Source organism: Saccostrea cucullata, unplaced genomic scaffold (genome assembly GCF_032062105.1).
Source record: "Saccostrea cucullata isolate Sc308-1 unplaced genomic scaffold, CSIRO_AGI_Scuc_v1 ctg1999, whole genome shotgun sequence".
In the NCBI taxonomy this organism is placed as follows: domain Eukaryota; kingdom Metazoa; phylum Mollusca; class Bivalvia; order Ostreida; family Ostreidae; genus Saccostrea; species Saccostrea cuccullata.
The window spans coordinates 51,027-70,065 of record NW_026920764.1 but is presented as its reverse complement, the minus strand read 5'-3'; the positions used below and the strand labels follow the sequence as shown (position 1 = coordinate 70,065).

The 19,039-nt window shown below is 33.1% G+C and overlaps 1 protein-coding gene and 1 long non-coding RNA gene across 2 annotated transcripts in view; both read left to right on the top strand.

Moving 5' to 3' along the window:
• LOC134257064 (uncharacterized) overlaps positions 1 to 13,543 on the top strand; it is a 44,271-nt gene extending 30,728 nt beyond the window's left edge. Inside the window, exon 4 of the mRNA XM_062739716.1 lies at positions 13,344 to 13,543. Within this exon, the coding sequence (XP_062595700.1) occupies positions 13,344 to 13,543 (200 nt within the window). The remainder of the gene's footprint in view (positions 1 to 13,343) is intronic.
• LOC134257142 (uncharacterized) lies at positions 6,066 to 6,569 on the top strand. Its single transcript, XR_009989860.1, has 3 exons — positions 6,066 to 6,178; positions 6,261 to 6,313; positions 6,426 to 6,569. It is a non-coding gene; the product is annotated as an uncharacterized LOC134257142 (long non-coding RNA).
• Positions 13,544 to 19,039: the final 5,496 nt, after the last annotated feature.

Here is a 19,039-nt window from a genome sequence, read left to right as displayed (position 1 = left end):
CTACCTTAGATGCATAAACTGGCCAAGTTTGATGATTGTAAGTCTTATAGTTTTCTAGTTATGGACCGGAGAGGATTTTTCCATATTTGGCTATAACTTCTTAATTAAAGGTCAGAGCGACCTACTTTTGGTGCGCCACACACCTTCTTCCCAAGATGCATCAGATGACAAAGTTTGATAATCCTAGACCTGATAGTATTAAAGTTATGAGCCGGAAACGAAAAAGCTCACAGACGGACGGACATGAAGCCTATAACATAATACGTCCCGTCTTAAGAAGGGCGTATGAAAATACACAATGGGTTTTACAGTGCAGAAATAGCATTCTCGAAACAATCGCCTGACGTTAGGTGACGTGACAAACTGGGTTACAAACATTTACGCTATATTTAATGAAATACATGGAGATAACGACAAGTGTTCTAGCTCAAAAGTCCATTTATACATAATAGCATTGTGTTTTTGTATGCACTATGTCTAAAAAGTAGTCAGGGTTTGACACATGGTGCACGAGCCTGAGTCGATTGCACTATATGTAAAACCCAAACTACTATTAAGGTACAATGCATGCAAAAGACAACACTATTATTATTATTATTATGCTGACTGTTGGATAAAAATAACATTTAGTTATTCTCTATTTCCAATGTTTCATCACCACCTCTTACAAACATGTTAGTGTATATCTATTATGACGTCACATTGTTCTACATGTACGTCATAATCTTTCTTTCCTTCTGAGTGTTTCATGTAATAAGGTATAACGTTAGCAATGTTGCAAGAAACTACTTTAAAATATTTTGTTTTATTTATTTATTTTTTTTTTTTTTTTGGTTAAGTAACAAATAATTGAAACAAAGTTTAAATTTATTAAAATAAACAGATACAGATAAAGGCGTCAGTAGCTGAATTGCTCATTGGACTGACGATCTCGGGGTTGTGAGTTCTATTCCGACGTGGGTGGTGCCGGATTTTCGTAACAAAAAGAAGCCGTGCACTACTTCGGCATAGTGTCTTTACACTATATAAATCCTTAGAACACTCTGCGATAATAGTTAATCATTGATTCAGACTCTATCGTATCTATCATATCGAGCTCTCTGAGATATGGTGTATTGGAAAAAAAGCGCATGGAAGCATTGTTTATGTACAGTACGTCATAGATAAATCTTAATGTCCAGTTGAAGGCCACAGCAGGTATTTTATTCTTCTGGGTTTTAAGATTTTGAAAGCATTCTGATTCATCTGATTTAAAAAAAAACTGAATTTTAAAATGATGGGGCGCAATTGATACCAATGTGTCTAATGAGTCCAATAAATTGCTCTTCTTACTAAAGAAGAAATATTCGATAACCTAACAATTTTATGATTGAACAATTCGCCAAAATTTGGGGGAAAGTTGGAAAATGTATGATTAATACTTTCTTTAAAAGTTTCTAATTAACTTTCTGCCATCTTTATGAACAACTTGTATTTATAAACGTATGCAGATAACTATCCTGGGTCAAATATTTTATGGAAGACAAACATTTATTTCTTATTGTATTTCAAAAATAATCAATATAAAAAAAATGATTAAAATTGATGTAAAACGTTTATAAACAATCCTAAAATATCTTTATATTTTTATGGAGTCTTACAGAGGAATTACTTTTGAAAAAACAAGGAATAAGGTACCCTTTCGACACTAATAAAACGAGATAAAAAACCTTTTCACAGAAAAATGACATTTATTGAACCAGGTCATGGAAGAGTTTTCTCCTCTAATGGCTGCATGAACACTGTCCGAAAAAATATTATCATTTTTGTCAACGTTGATTATATTGATACCTTGCTGCTTCTTTATTTCCTTCGAACATCTTTCATAAACGCTTATATTTGGACTTGCTAGTACATTTCCCAGACTTCGTTCTGTGCACATGGTACATGAATGATGTTTACAGTAACAACAATTTCCGGTTTTATAAAATTAGAACCAAACACTGCATATTCTTGAAAAAATGTAGTTTAACTCTTTTATGAGAAATTTTTTTTGTGGTATGTATCCTTTATGATAAATTTTATTTGCTGACAGGGTCATTATAAAACTTACAAAATGATGACTTTAAACAAGACATGATATTATTTCTCTTTCTCATATAACACTAACACAAAGGTAACTGAATCAGATTAAATTGTTGTGAGAATTATATAGAAATTCGTAGAAATACCCTTTTTGGAAGGGTATTCCTTATGCACCATGACCGATTCTTGTGACACCACTTGAAATACCAATATCTGATGTCGATAGTCAAGATCAGGCTAAAGATTTTGTATCAAAAGTTGTTGTCCGGTAGAACGTAAGGTATAAAACGCTAGCGGTTGTATATGTAACATGTTGACAGATAAAGTGATTTCAACATTCTCTTTTTGATAAAGTTATAATATTACAATGTGCTTTTTTGCCTATTAAATAAGACTATGATCATCTTAAAATACGTCCGATCATCGCTGGACCTGCACCCAACGACTGAGTAATTTATTGGACATATTATTGAAACCATTATGCAAGTTATTAACCATCTTCGTAAGAGATGATATGGATTTTCTTAATTATATTCCCCAAAATGTAGACCCAAACACTATTCTCGTCAGTTTTGATTTTACAAGTTTGTACACAAATTTCCCACATACTTTTGGACTGGAAGCAGTGAGTAACTGGATAGACACACATCCGGATTTTATGAATTAACGATTCCCAAAGGAATTCATTTTGGAAGGACTGAAGATAGTGTTGGAAAATAACCATTTCCATTTTAACAATGAGTTCTACCTACAAATAGAAGGTACCGCCATGGGAACTAAAGCTCGATGATATACAACATAGAAATAATATGACATTAAGCTTGACATTCCCTCATTATTGAATCTTTAATGAATTTATAACAGTTTTGTGACTACTTTTCATCGTATTATTTCATTGTGGGAAGGTGGAAAACAAGGGCTATTTGAGACACTGCATTAAAAGTGAATGGTCAAGAATCAGTAAACTAGAGTACAATTAAACGCTTCATTAAAGCAGCTGTAAAGCCTGTTAATATCCTAAAAATATATTGACTGAAATATGTGAGATTTACAGCAATCAATGTCTGTTTTATAAACACCTGAACAAGTAGATTTCAATAAACAAAAATTATATAATGGGCATTAAAAATGGGTACCGTCCTTGGCATCAATGACTTACAACAACCAATGTACTACCGTATATCAGGATTTTTCCGCGTGTATCCAATTTCCGCTTTGTTCGCGACGAGTTCTGAATCGCGGAAAATAAAACAGCGTTGTAGTAGATTTATTTTTTAATGCTTATATCGTAGAGGGTAGAAATAGCGGGATCAGAGGACAAACGCGAGATACAGGTAATAGGTATAAGCTTTTATTGTTTGTTTACTAATTGACAAGCTAGCTAATTATATGGGTCACGTTCCTTGCGAGAAGCCATTAAACTAATTATACCTGAGCTGCTAGTCAGTTTGGAACAGTAAATGATCTTTGATTGTTTAATCTTAAAAAATAATTTCTGTGGATTTAAGAGTTAGTACCCAACACAGGTGTGTAATTAGCTGAGCGGGTCTTCCGAAATTGACGAGGTGAAGGTCGATAGATCTATTTCTCACCCGTATGAATTAACTCAAGCTTAATGACTTTTACATTTTACATCCTATTCCTTCATAGGCTTAAACAATCGTTAATAATATAATCACTTGGACTTTGAAATAGTGGAAATTTGATTCGCGTAAATTTAATTCTGATTCGCGGAGAAAACATGACGCGGAAAAAACCTGATATACGGTATATTTGCTAGAATTCAACAAATCATAACCAATTTTGTTTTATTGACTTAAACACACATAACAAATTGTTAAAAATCATTTTGGGGGTAGTTCACACTGTTTTAAAGAAACATTTGATTGTAAAAAAATTTAAATGCTCAAAGCTCACCCTATATTTTGAAAAATGAGTGAAAACGTCAGCATGTAGGAATATCTAAACAATTATTCTAAAAAAAAATCACAAATTGTACTTATTCACGTTTGTCTGAATTCAAACAGATAATGAAACTTGAATCCACTTTGCTTTAAACCTTCAAACAAATTTCAGTATGATGCACTTGACAAAATTGCAAAAGGCCTTAGAAGAGCAAAGAATTGCAAGAGCGCAAAAACAGTTTTATATGCTTTTTTCTTAAATATTAGCGGTCTTATTGATCAAATTCATATTCGGGGAGGAAGTTCAATTTCTTGAGGAGTCTAGAAAACAAATTTTTGCAAAAGAATTGAAAGGTTTATGAGAGGAGGCAAACAGAATGAGGAATTCACTACATTTAATTTCTTCATGACAGCGTCCAAACCCGCAGGCCATGAATAGTAATGGAGTCTTGGGGATAAACAGAAAGTTAATGTTTTGTCACACCAACAAACTTTGCCAGATCTTTCAACCTTTGATTTGTTTCATTTCCCAAACGTAGAAAAACATCTATCAGAAAGAAAAAAACAAGTACAACAAAACAAAGGATCTGCCATATTCCAGTATACAAAGGGCCATACTCAAAAATGTGTTCTAAGAACAATTAGAAATTGAATGAAAATGTTACGGACATGTGTTTAAATAAAAGAGAATATTGTAGTTAAATCATTAAGACTAAATCATAGAAAAACGTTTTTTGTTTCTTTCCGAGCCCCAGTGACATTATTTATTGAACGCCCCTCGTAGTATGAAAAAAAGTCAGTCAGCATTTGACTTAATGATAGATTGTATTTGCTGTCAAGGTCATTGTATCGACCATAGAACTTACAAAATGATGACTTTAAACGAGACTGCTGATAGTCTTGTTTCATCGACTTACTTGTCAATAATTTACTTCGTTTTAGAAATTTAGATAATAACAAGGAACTCCCTGCGGTGTGTGAATTGCGGGCAGAGTATGGTCACTCCTCCATGACATCTGATCTATCCTCTGATGTTTTAGAGGCCTATTTTTCCTCTGCTCCTATTTTGTATTGTTCAATTTTCTTTTGAGCACGAGTACTGTTCGTTATCTCTATAGTTTTTACTGAAGAAATTGGTGTAAACGAATATACCATCTAAACACATTATCAAAGAACTTTGGTGCAGTTTATATAAACCAAGACTGTAATGACTTATCCCAACGCATACACTCATAAACACGTTCAATGATCTCCTGCTCGTATTTGCAATTTGACAATGGTATACATTTTTAACAATCAATCGTCAAGGTCTCAAGTTATATTTTAATTAGGAAACGTGTGCTAGTGATGTGGAATAAGAGCGCATTCCTATAGTCCAATTGTGATGTTACCAGAGAATGGACAAGTGTTTTACATGCCCCATCTGTAACAAAATGTCTGATGGGTCATATTTAGCGAATTTGCGAGTAACATATCCTTGAAACTGCATTGTATTGCTCTTCAAAAGATCGAAAAACGCACCACGACCTCTTAAATTTGGAACACTGTGAATGATGTTCTCTTCAAGCGATAAGCTGAATGCGGTCATGAAAATTGTTAGATATTATAATATTGTTATCTTTTTCATTAAGATACATTTCGGAATACTGTAAAATTACATATTTTTGATGGGTTTTCGAGGTTTTAGAAAAAAAATATTGTTTTTTGAGGATTTATTTCATGGTTGGAAGATGTTTCGTAATAATGCATAGAACATTTTACATTTCGTGGTGGTAATAAATTTGTGGAGCGAAAACAATGAAAATTACCCCCTTCCCCCGAAAATTAGAGATTTCACATTTTTTGAATTTTAAATTAATTTTCAGTTCCGTATCATTTACTTTATTTTTCTAGGGGAGAGAGCGCTGAATGGGTAAAATATTAAAATAGATTTCCTTGTTTTACCTCATACTCCATCATCGATGCAAACAAAATATCCATGCTAATATTTTCCCAGAGTGCAGTATTTTCAGTTTCTGTTAAGTTTTAAGGAAAATACTTGTCTATCCTTTTCATTGAAGAGTGCGTTAATACCCACTTAAATAAAGGACATTATCACGTTCACAGATATTCATTTTCTATCATATATGTATCCTTATGATGTATATTTGTTGTTTGGTATCAGTTGGAATAGTTTCTGCTTTAATTAAGGATGCTTTTCTTTGCATAAGGTAAGAGAAAATATCAATAATTGAGAATAATAGCTTATTGTACTAGTATATCATTTTACATAATATTGTTACATTTTTTAAGAAATGGTACCCCGTGTTGCGCAGATTTTTACAATGACAATGGAGTGTGCAAAGGTGGGTATGACAAAGAATTGAGAATGTATGGTATAATTATGACATGCTAAAAGATACTTTATTTCTTTAGAAACTTGAAACCATCCTGATTTCGTCAAATTTCTGTTTACAGAATGTCCTGTAGGATATTTCGGACCCAACTGTACCTACAAATGTCCATATCCTAGGTATGGACGCCGATGTGTGCAGGGAAATTGTACTTGCTCTAAAGAGGAATGCAACTTCGCAGTTGGTTGTGGCAAGTCAGATTAAATCAAATATTTGAAACATAATTTTCTAATTGTATAGCATTTTGAAATTTAATCAAAATTGTCTTTCACTTTTGAAAAAGAAAGTATCGAAGAAGTCTAGGTTAATTTATAATATATATAAGATATATTTTATAATTTTTGTTGTGATTTCTTTTTGTAAAACACATACTGATATTTATAGATATAGGAAATGAATATTCAAACAGGACATACGGAATAAAATCGTCTAGACCTAGTGCTATCACAGTCACCATATACGTTGCTGGTTCGTTGGTCACTATAGTTATTCTAACATTGGCAATATTACACTTGAGGCAAAACTGTATTCCCAGACATGAAAGGCAGACTGTGACCATGTCAATTCATGGAACACATGAACACAGAGGAATATACGCTGAAATAATTTAAATAATTTAAATAATATCCTTTTCGAAAAGGGTTTGTAAAAGAAATTGTTTAATTCTCACATAAAGCTTTTGTATTTGAAATAAAAGAACAGATTGTTTGTGGAAATAAATTAAACTAATAATATTAGTCACATTGCAACAGATTTTTTCAAAATGCGCGAAACCCATAAAATTTCTAAGAAAAATCTACTTAACTTTAGACGTATCCTACCTGTAAGAAAGAAACATATGGCGATAACGATCAGTATTCAAGATCAAAAGTTCATGAAAAATACGAAATAGGAGCAGAGCAAACAATGACCTCCAAAACATAAGAAGTGGAATCAAGTGCCATGGAGGAGTGAGATTCCCCTGCCCACTGGAAACACCCGCCTTGTGCTCCTTGTCATGATCGGGAAATACCGGGAAAATCCTTCGGCAATTCAGCGTACAAATGATGGACTAACAATTAGTATAAAAACGTCAGTCAGCATTTGATTCAGTGATAAATTGTTTGCTGGCAAAATCATTGTATCGGCCATAATACGTACGAAATGATGATTTTCAACGAGACTGTGAATATTCTTGTTTCACCACTTGTTTGTCAATAATTTACCTCGTTTTAGAAATAGTTCATACGTAGAGCATGTTCTTATGTAACGAATTTACTGAGATATATAAACTCCATATGCAGGTGATAAAGGTATATTGCCGCATAAGTAAGGGAAGTTGTCGAAATAAAAGTTAAGTCATCACGTTTATTATAGAGCTTGGTTGTTAGATAACAATCAATGTCTTTTTCTAGTAAAATATCCATATATGAAACAGATGTGTCAGATTATGAGGTATCTTTTATCTCAAGCTCACCTGGATATATCATATCGACATAAGAATGCGATAAAAAGATCTCGTGGCGTAACAATGCAATCTTGAGTGTAGGAAAGTTATATTAGACAAGGAATCTTATGCTACATAAAAAAGAATGGAAATCATCATCAACGAGTGTAGAAACACAGTCAATAGCAGTGTGAAAATCTGAAGACAAAATGAATATGTTATATACCATGTAAGTTACTGGTGCTATATATAGTCTTCAGAACTATCTTTACATGAAAATTTACAATTTCGAGTTATTGATCAAATTATGTCAAGGCATATAAAAATTATTGTGAAATTAGATTACCCTAAACGCTTGAACAACTTCTTAAACGGGGTAATTTATTGACAACCAAATTTCATGAAACAAGAATGTCAATATATTTTTTAATATTATCGTCAAGCAATTCTGACTGTTGCTACACTGGGGGTTGAGGGGGGTGGGGTTGGGTGGGGTGATTTCATCATTCAGAGGGAAATTGTGTTTTTTACAATTGTTTTTCGATGAATCAGATATTACTTATTCACATGAAAATATGATAATATATATTACTAGGTGCATGTTGATTCCTAACTATGATCACCTTTGTTTAGTTGATGAATGTCAGAGACTTTGTAAAGATTGAGCATGTCATGGAACAGCTGAAGGACTTTTTCATCACAAATAATTTGAATTTCTAAAACACATGTTTCCCTAAATCACATCCTCAATTAATGCCCAAATACTATCATTTCGATTCCATAAATTAAAGAATTTTCAATTTTTTTATGTTAAAGACTAAAAAAAAATGTGACTAATTTTTTGTGAAGTTCTTTAGAATTCAGAGGAATTCAGAGGTAGAGTTAGGCCTAGAGAAAATCATCTATGGTCTTCATAATCAGAGATAAACGAGGGGACCAATAATAGAAAGAGACCAAAGTTTAAGGGGTTTTTTTAACGAGCCAAAGGGAAAAAAAGCACAGGCTTCTTTAAATTTAACGTTTTCAGTTTAGATATAATTGGAAGTACCTGATAAAAAAACAGACGTCTGTAAATTTTATGTTTTCAGTTTAGATATTGTTGGAAATACCTGCTGAAAAGGATTTAAGAAAATGTCTACGTTTCCCAAATCAACAACCAGTCAATATTTTGGACTTTACCCTAGCTTTTATTAAGAAAGTTACCGCAATCAGTCAAAACTATCCGTCATTTAGATAGTTGTTTAATAAATGCATAACCGGGAAAGGAAAATATTTCCTCATTTCATCAGAAAGTTACACGATTTTTGTGGCATAATAAAATACCAGGGAGAGGGAAAATATTTTTTAATTGATTTTAGGAATTTAATAAAATCATGACAAATCCAGCTTTATCTCAGATGATTTATTAAACGTACAATGAAGAAGTATCTCAAAGTGATTCAATAAAAGTTAAAATAAAATTAGATGTCAATTTATTAAAAAAATGTAAAGAGTCGTTGAAAGCTGTTAAACATTCTACTTGGGGAATTCAAAAATGAATAATAAAAAAGACGAAAATAAACTCTTTACCAAATACGGAAGTAGGTTGAACGCATAAATCTAGAAAAACAGGGGCGTTTACATTTGACCTAAATGCAAACCAGCATTGAAGGATATTATTATATTCACAAAATATATTATAATTATATTCATATTATATATTATATTATATTCACAAAGCATTGCTTACAATTTATATTTGTTTCCTAAAAAATGAAACTAAATCAGTATATCAAATCAGAAAATTTTCATCTCTCAATTTTACAAGTAAAAACTTTACGAAAACAATGCTTCAATCTAACACTTTGCAGCTCTTGGTAGGGATTTTTGAGATATTTTGTTTTATAAATGCAGAAAAGGCTTCTCAAAGGTAGGTAATCACAGTGAAATCCTGAATTAAAAACTAAAACTTTTTTTTTTCAAAAAAAGTATCAAATAATACGAATTATTATTGCAGCACAACATAAACAGGAATCTGCAGTGCCGATTATTATTTGAAGGATGGAAGATGCACGCGTAAGAAAGAGCATATTTATTTAAATTATAACATTATATAGGTATATAATTATGTATTAGACATATTGAAAATTGATAGTAACATTAACTTTTCACTTACATTTATCTACATATTTTAGATGAGATTCCTTAGAGCTCTTCAGAATTTATTTTGTAACTTTAAAGGTCATTTCACGCAAACGATTTTTGTCTAAGTGGTGTTTAACGGCTCATAATTATTTTTTAATGCTTACGTATCATTAAACGTTTTACAATAAAATATATAAGTCAACAAAGTAGTAGAAAAATAAATATCTAACAAATCTTTAACAGTCACGTTTACATTTTCAAAGTATTAAACGTACAAAAAAAAATCAAAGTAACATGACAAAGAAAAACAGTCTCTAACAAAAATATAATGCTAAAATGCAAAAAAAAAAATAAATAAAGCAAATAAACCCCCAACCCACCCCGCAAAATTAGCTAGAGAACAAGAGGCCCAGGGGCAACATCGCTCACATGAGCAACTAACTAGGTAAAAGCAAAATTCAGTTCAGCAAAAAGTTTAAATATAAAAGTTGGCTCAAGGAGGGAAGGTGGTATTTGAAAAACTTAAATCTATACTTTCAGATACTTTTAAATAAATACAGGGTGTTTCATAATATATGTTACATTTTGAATCTACAATGTGACAAACACAAGAAAAAGATATTGATAAATCTTTTTATCTAACTGATGCACGTATCTATAAGATTCATAATGTACAATTACCAACTAAAATATTAAACACTGATCAAAATCTAAAACATTAAAGTATAAAATTGTCAAAATGTCCAAGTTGCGTCATTTTTGCTACGTTGAATTTCACAACGTCAAAATCTCACATTATATGTTCCAAATGATCTCCATTAATTCAACAACAAATGAAAGTTGTTCCTTGAAATTTGTGTAATGCCTTGTCACATATTTTTGCTTAGACACTCCTCCTTTGAAGGTCCATGCTCTTTCTGAGTTCATTAAATATCTGTGGTCTAGATTTATAGACCCTTTTCCTTAAGAACCCCTACAGGAAAGAGCCCAAAGATTGAGATTGAAATTGTCAAATGCAGACTTAGGTCAAATCATTCCTTGCATTTTTTAACATTTGTACGCTGATAACTTCAAATCATATTTTAAAGTTTATTATATGCTGAAAATGCTGATATTGCCAGAATGAATTTCTGAAAATATCTATCAGACACATTTCTCAGAAGTTTGCTTAACTAAGAGTCTCCACTACACTAATTAAATCTCTGCTTCTTAAAGTCGTTCAGCTCTCTCGAATACCGCGTCATTTATCGAATATTGTCCGCCTTTGTCCTTTATCCTTACAACCCTTCTGAAAAGCATCCTAGAAAGCTTCCATTCTTTTAGAAAATTTATTTTGTCAACTATTTAATGAGTAGAATGAATGTTGGCGACATGAACTGAAAAAAGGGCTTCACAATTCAGCACTGAGTGGATAAGTCAAGTTCATTTTGAGAAATATTCAAATTATGATATTGGTGTTTATAGCACAATTAATCATTGCAAGACCATGATTTCCGTAACATTTCACATGGAATAAAAATGCAGGATTTGATGTTTAAAATGATATATAGTTTGTAATAGAAGTATGAGAGGTAAGAAAAATAATTAGATTTAAAAATGTAACATATATTATGAAACACCCTGTATGATATATAAGGGCTTTGCTGTTTATAAGATGAACATTTTTATTGATATAGCCTTTAAATTCCTTTGTATAACTATGATCCACTTTAATGCCCCTCTATTTCATGGATCTACATTACCTTTTTTGATGCTTTCGTATTGATGATCAATGGTGGCTTTATTGTTCTTGTAAAGAATTTTAACGATTTTCCCTACGTATTCCTATGTAAAACCTTGATCATCCATTTGGGTCCCACCCTACACCTGGGGGTCAGAATTTAAACAAAGTTGAATCTACACTATCCGAGGATGTTTCCATATAAATATGAACAATTATGTCTTTGCTGTTCTTGAGAAGATTCTTAAAGCTTTTTTTTCTATGTATTCAAATATTAATCTTTGATCCGCCATTGTGGCCCCACATTACGCCCGGGGTCATGATTTGAACAAACTTGAATCTACACTACCAGAGGATGCTTCTATATTACTATGACCTATCACGGTATTGCTGTTCTTGAGAAGAGGATTTTAAAAGATTTTTCTAAGTATTCCTATGTTAAACTTTGATACACCATTGTGGCTCCACCCTACCCCCGGGGGTCATGATTTGAGCAAACTTTATCTATTCTACTCAAGTATGCTTCCACATGAGTCTCATTTTCCCCTGGTCATGTGGTTCTTGAGAAGTTTTTAAAATATTTTTCCTATGTACTCCTATGTTAAAGTTTGAGCCCCCATTGTGGCCCCACCCTGCCCCTTGGAATCATGACTTAAATAAATTTGAATCTACACTACGAGAGGATGCTTCAATATGAGTTTCATTTTTCCTGGTTCGGTGGTTGTTGAGAAAAAGATTTTTAAATGATATCAATTTTTTACTAATTCATAATAATCTCCCTTTGGAAGATGGCATGGCCCTTCATTTGAACATATAAGAGCATGCTCCTCGTATGTGAAATTTGAAAAACGATATAAATTATTGACAAACAAGTTTATAAAACAAGGATATCAGCAGTTAAAGTCATCATTTAGTAAGTTGGAAAGAATGACCTTGTCAGCAAATACAATTTATCATTGAGTCAAATGCTGACTGACGTTTTTCATACTAATTCCGGGTTTGCTCTGCTCCTATTTTGTATTGCTTTACGAACTTGTGAGCTTGAATACTGTTCAAAATCTCCATATCTTTTAAGATACTGAATAAATTTAAACAATGATCATTTCAATTAACCTCACTCACTGTATTCAAAATTCAAGAAATTGTGTTTTACAAATGGAGATGATATATGTTTAAAAAATTGTGATTTGTAATTATCCTATCGTGATTTTGCAATATGAAATGAATTCAATTAATGATTTAAGTCTTACATCACGTAAGGCAGAGAAAGATCACAAAAAGTTTTTCTACTGTTCGTTACCTCCATATCCTTCATCTTTTAAACGTAATGTGAAAAAAATTAAATTATCAAAACCAACAAAAAATAAAACTCTTTTTCTTTGAAATCGTTAAAGCCTGTCCTCAAGGATACTTCGGACCTAAATGTGAGCACGCATGTCCCTATCCAGCATATGAGTATAGATGCCTAGAAGGTACGTGTAGTTGTCCTAAGGAACAGTGCAACAACACTGATGGATGTTCGTCAGGTTGGTATGATTTCTGAGAGAAAAATATTTTATTTTGCCAAACCTCAACATAAAGATCAATTTCTGTACGATGTTTGATTTTTAATTGTAACCAAAAATGGCACTAGAAGTCACCAATTGTTCCTTTGATAAGAAGTTCATGACAGTATACAAAAGTACATTTTACAATTTAATTCCCTGAATTAGCAAGTAAATTAATCATGTTTGTGAAGAAGCGTACACAGATGATTCAAAATGAAGAATCAACAACCTTTGGCTGGAATCCAGAGTACAGCACTTCAATGGATGACAAAACAAGACAGAAGTCAGAGCCCTCAAGGCAAAACAAACCTAAGGAATGGTCATCATCGCCTTGTCTTCTGTGTCTACTGTTGCCGTTTCAATGATTGTCATGGTGATCCTGGTGTTCCGACGAGGACAAAAGAAAGCAAACCAGAGAAACCCGAATAGGATGTCCTGTGTATCGAATAATGGGCTAGTCACATCTTACTAAGAAATAGATGAAAAAAATCTTGTTCCTAACAGATTTAGTAAAGAAGAAAATAATGCTAGGGAATACGTAGGTCTGGACGAGAAAAAGGTCGAGAAAAGTACACAACATTGCCTCAAAGGAATTGATAAAAGACACCCAGTTCTGATTATCTTTACATTCTGATTGACTTATATAAGTATCCTGCCATTAGATTTTACATTACTCCGTTATTAGCAGACTTATTTTTATATTCATATGAAGCAGAATTTATGCAAAATCTTATGCGTGAAAAGAAGAAAACACTTGCTGTGGCCTTCAACTCGACATTTAGATATATCGACGACGTATTGTCAATTAATAATGATAATTTCCATTCCTACGTCGATACGATATATCCTGGTGAGCTTGAGACAAAAGATACCACAGAGTCCGACACTTCTGCTTCATACTTGGATATTTTACTTGAAAAAGACACTAATGGTAATCTAACAACCAAGCTATATGATAAACGTGATGACTTTAACTTTTCTATCGTCAACTTCCCTTACTTATGCAGCAATATACCTTCATCACCTGCATACGGAGTGTATATATCTCAGTTGATTCGATACGCAAGAGCGTGCTCTACGTATGAACAATTTCTTAAACGAGGTAAATTATTGACAATCAAGTTGATGAAACAAGAATATCAACCTTCTCGTTTAAAGTCATCATTTCGTAAATTCTTTGGTCGATACAATGACCTTGTCAGCAAGTACAATTTATCATTGAGTCAAATGCTGACTGACGTTTTTCATACCAATTGTTAGTCCATTATTTAAACACTGAATTGACGACGGATTTTTTCCGTTATTTCCCAATCATGACAAGGAGCACACGGCGGATGTGACCGGTCGGCAGGGGATGCTCACTCCTCCATGGCACCTGATCCCACCTCCAAGATTTTGGAAGTCCTTGCTTGCTCTGCTCATATTCTGTATTTTTATGGAATTTTGATGTTGAATACTGTTTGTTATCTTCGTATGCAAATTATTGACAAGCAAGTTGATGAAACAAGAATATCAGCAGTCTAGTTTAAAGTCATAATTTCGTAAGTTCTATGGTCGATACAATGACCTTGTCAGAAAATACAATTTATCATTGAGTCAAATGCTGACTGACGTTTTTCATACCAATTGTTAGTCCATTATTTATACAATGAATTGACGATGGATTTTTCCCGTTATTTCCTGATCATGACAACGAGCATACGGCGGGTGTGACCAGTCGGCAGGGTTGCTCACTCCTCCATGGCACCTGATCCCACCTCTGATGTTTCGGGGGTCCGTGTTTGCTCAGCTCTTATTTTGTATTGTTTTATGGACTTTGAGATTGAATAATGTTCGTTATCTCAATATCTTTTTTTCATTACTGTTCAATATCTGCATATACACATGTATTCCATTTTTGAATTTCTAATGTCTCCGGAAAAAAGACATTCTTTAATTATTTTAAAAAATTAAAATATCTTAAAATGAAACATTAGCTATTGTTTATTGAGACTCAATTTGATATAAATATATAAACTTTGTAGTATTTCTCTGTTGTCTGACAAAACAAATTTGATACATTTATTTTTGAAATTTTTGATTGGCCAGTTTGAAAAAAAAATTAGCATTTTTATTGGATCATTCATTTGACAAGAAACAAATGGAAGTCAATTAAATTAACTATTAGTTGAACTTGTGCCATGCACAGAATGGGATGTTCTTCTTATTTTAACACATGTGATCACTATTGGATGCTCCTTTAAATTCTATTCATTTAATTATTGTAGAATACCGTCACACTTTCTTTCTGGTTAAAAACATTTGAATATTCCATTAGTCAGCGCATCTTGCTTTTGCAAAAAAAATAAATAAAGTAGGTTAAAAAAAACTAAGGCAAGCATTGAGTTTGGAAATCTGTCATAATTCGTAGTTGAAAAAGTAAAAACAAATCGGATATAATAAACATCTTAAATAATATATACATGTAGAGAGGTATTAGAAAAGCACGACGCATTTTTTTTCTTAAATTCCCATCATTAATCTATTAGTATGTAAAAAGATCAAGTCCACTACATAAAATTTCAAAAATATTCAGTGGACATGGGCTTGTACAGTTCAGTAATAGTATTTACGGAACAATTGTTTGACGTTGGGTGACGTGACAGCCTAGGCCACAAGTAGTTAAGCTTTTTCACAGGTCTAATGAAATATATTGAGGTAACGAAAAGTCTTCTAGCTGAAAAGTCCAAAATATAAATCATTACCAGAGCAAAATATGGACCTCTAATATAAAACAACAGAGGTGGGATCAGGTACCAGGGAGGATTGAGCAATGTCTTGTCAACCGATCATACCCGACGTTTGCTCCTTGTCATTATAAGGAATAACGGGAAAATCCGTCATCCAAAACACGTACGAAATGACGACTTTAAACGAGACTGCTGATATTTGACTCCATCAGCTTTTTGTCAATCCATTCATTGTTCTTACGTAGAACACACCCTTACGTATCAAATAAACTGAGAGAAAAAAACAACTGTATGCGGAGGACAAAGGTAAATTACTGAATAATGCCTAGGTCACATTTCCCGGCCGGTAGCCGTAGATCGGTGGTAATCGGTAGTAATCCGTGGTGTTAACGATGCCCTAACATCGGTCTACATCGGCCTTGTATTCCTTAAAGTGTCAGTCACATTATCCAACGATGTGCATACGATGGACAACCAATGCGTTTCATGAGAAAAATGGCGTGGTTGCCGGCCGGACTTACAAAGGTCCAGCGATGTATTGCTTATCATAAAACGATGTTCCAGGATAATCGGTCGATGTATATTACATCGCTCATACATTGGTGAACATCGTTCGTACATCGTTCGGCTACAGGCCAATGTTTGGTCGAACATCGACCGATGATCGGTCGTTATCTGTTGAACACCACTAAACTCCCCGATGACCTCAGATTCAACGGATATTGGACGATGCTCGGCCATACATTGGCCGATCCTTGAAAGATGTATTAATGATGGGTTGCCGATGAGGAGCGATGTGAGGCATCGTTGGAGACATCGCTGAATTTTAACTACGAATTATTTCCTACCGATTACCCCACCGATTTGCAAAAATGACTCAGTCACCGTCCGATCACTAGTAGTGCCCGGCCGGCAACCACGCCATTTACATCAAAAAACGCATCGGTTTCTCATCGTATACCCCATCGTTGGATAATGTGACTTATACTTAAGTAAGAGAAGTTGATAATTCAGAAGTTAGAATCATTACCTTTATCATAAAGCGTTGTTATTAAAGCTAGATCAACGTCTTCTTCTAAAAAAATTTCTAAATGTGAAAACAATTTCGGACTCTATGGTATGTTAAAAAAAAACTCAAGCTCAATAAGATGTGTTGTATCGACATAAGAATGGAAATAACAATTGTTTCTTAACAGTAAGTTATCAATAATTCTAAATGTCGAGTTGAAAACTATAGGAAGTATTTTCTTCTTTTCACGTATAAGAGTTTGAACACATTCTACTTCATACGAATTTAATGATACGTCTGCTAATAACAGGGTACCCATGAACCACAGTATCACAGTAGATTTTTGAAAGATCTTGAGAGGGATTGATCCATTTTCCTATTGAAAAGTTGTACTTAAGAACTATATAAAATTCTCATTTAAGAAAACAAAATCTGAAGTCATATTCATATTTATTCGAAGCACAATTCAAAGTTCGGTTCAATTCTGAGAAAATTAGAGTACCTAAATTAAAGTCACCATAGCAAAAATAAAGAAAAAAAATGTAAAAAAAAAAAAATTACATATAGATTGCTGAAGCGAGAACTTTCACAAAAACGATTGTTTTTGTCGAAAATTTTTATCTTTTTTGTAAAACACTCATGACACAGAAAAGGTAATTGAATCAAATCCATTCATCTTTTATTTCCTCTAAAAAAAGATACAGAATTAAGTAAATTAAGACATTGATTTATGTACACTTCAAAAAATATTTTCAAGTAAATTATAACCAAAAATGAAAGATGTCAATTGTGTACGAATGTCACATTTGTCCTACACGAGTTATATATATGCGCGAGAGCGCTGCACATAGCCGTTGGTATTGTGCACCTGCACGAACTAACAGTTTCGAGTTCAGAATCCCGAATTCCCTTTCCTGAGATAAAGGTAAAAGGGTTTGAGGTTCGCGCCCCAGGAGAACCAGAAAAAGATCCGCCTCATAGAGACCACACAATTCTGCTCCAAGGCAGATATGAAATTAACAATTGTGTTCCATCATTCATTATGACAGTCAGAAATCAGAGATCTAGAGAATACCCGAGAAGAAATTCACGTGACAGAAGATGTCGTCGTATGTGGAATTGTACAAAGGACACGTTAAGAGACATAGGTATTTTGTTGATATGATAAGTTTGCAAGTGAATTTGATATGTCTAACTGTAATTTGATTGATTAATTGAAAGTGTGTTGTTTTACGTCCTATTCGATAATTTTCAATAATATAGAGAGGTCACTTTATGTCGGTGAAGGACTTCAAAATTAGACCTAAACTCGGAACTCGGGGCCATTGAGCAGTGAGGGTTCTTTATCGTTATGAATCTAGTCAATACAGGAAGTTAACATATTGTTTTTCATCTCACAAAAATCCACCTCTAGTATCGTGTTAAAATGCTTGAATTCGAATCGGAGATTCAGGAATTATTTTGCGTTAGCCAAATTTGATGTGACCCTCAAGTGGAATACTCTAACGCGTTTTGAGTACCATACCTTGATTTAATTCCACTTTGTTAAAGCGGCAATACGGCAGCAAATCGTGTGCTTTTTCATTCAAATTTATCCAATATATCTTTCAGGAATAAGGTAAAAAATTATAGTAAGCATTTTGAGAAAAATAAATATTCTCTCCTCATACAAAATTAACCTAATTAGAATCTGCCGGATAATCAAGGGTCGTACAACTTAGATCTGTTTACTTGTACCTCGTGAATTCTAAAATGTAGGGTTTACAATTATAATGGAATATTAGGTAAAAGCAATTCTCAGAATCAAAATATCTTAACTCTCCGGGAAATTAATAATAGTTATATTAGCTAACATTTTAGTCTGCATTCAGACGAATTTAACATGATTAAGTACAAATGTTGACGTTTTGTGTAACGAAGTGCAGGATAGGAAAATCCACAAAACCATACGTCATTGCTGCAAAATGTCATTCAAAATATCTATCTGCAGTTCCAATACAATTTGCACTTCAAATGGCAATAATTTTTGTAAGTTATAAATGCATTTTTATGTTGAGTTTACACTGATTTTTTTCCCGTTGAAAGCCATGGAGATACGAGAAATGATAACCTGTAGGGTACAA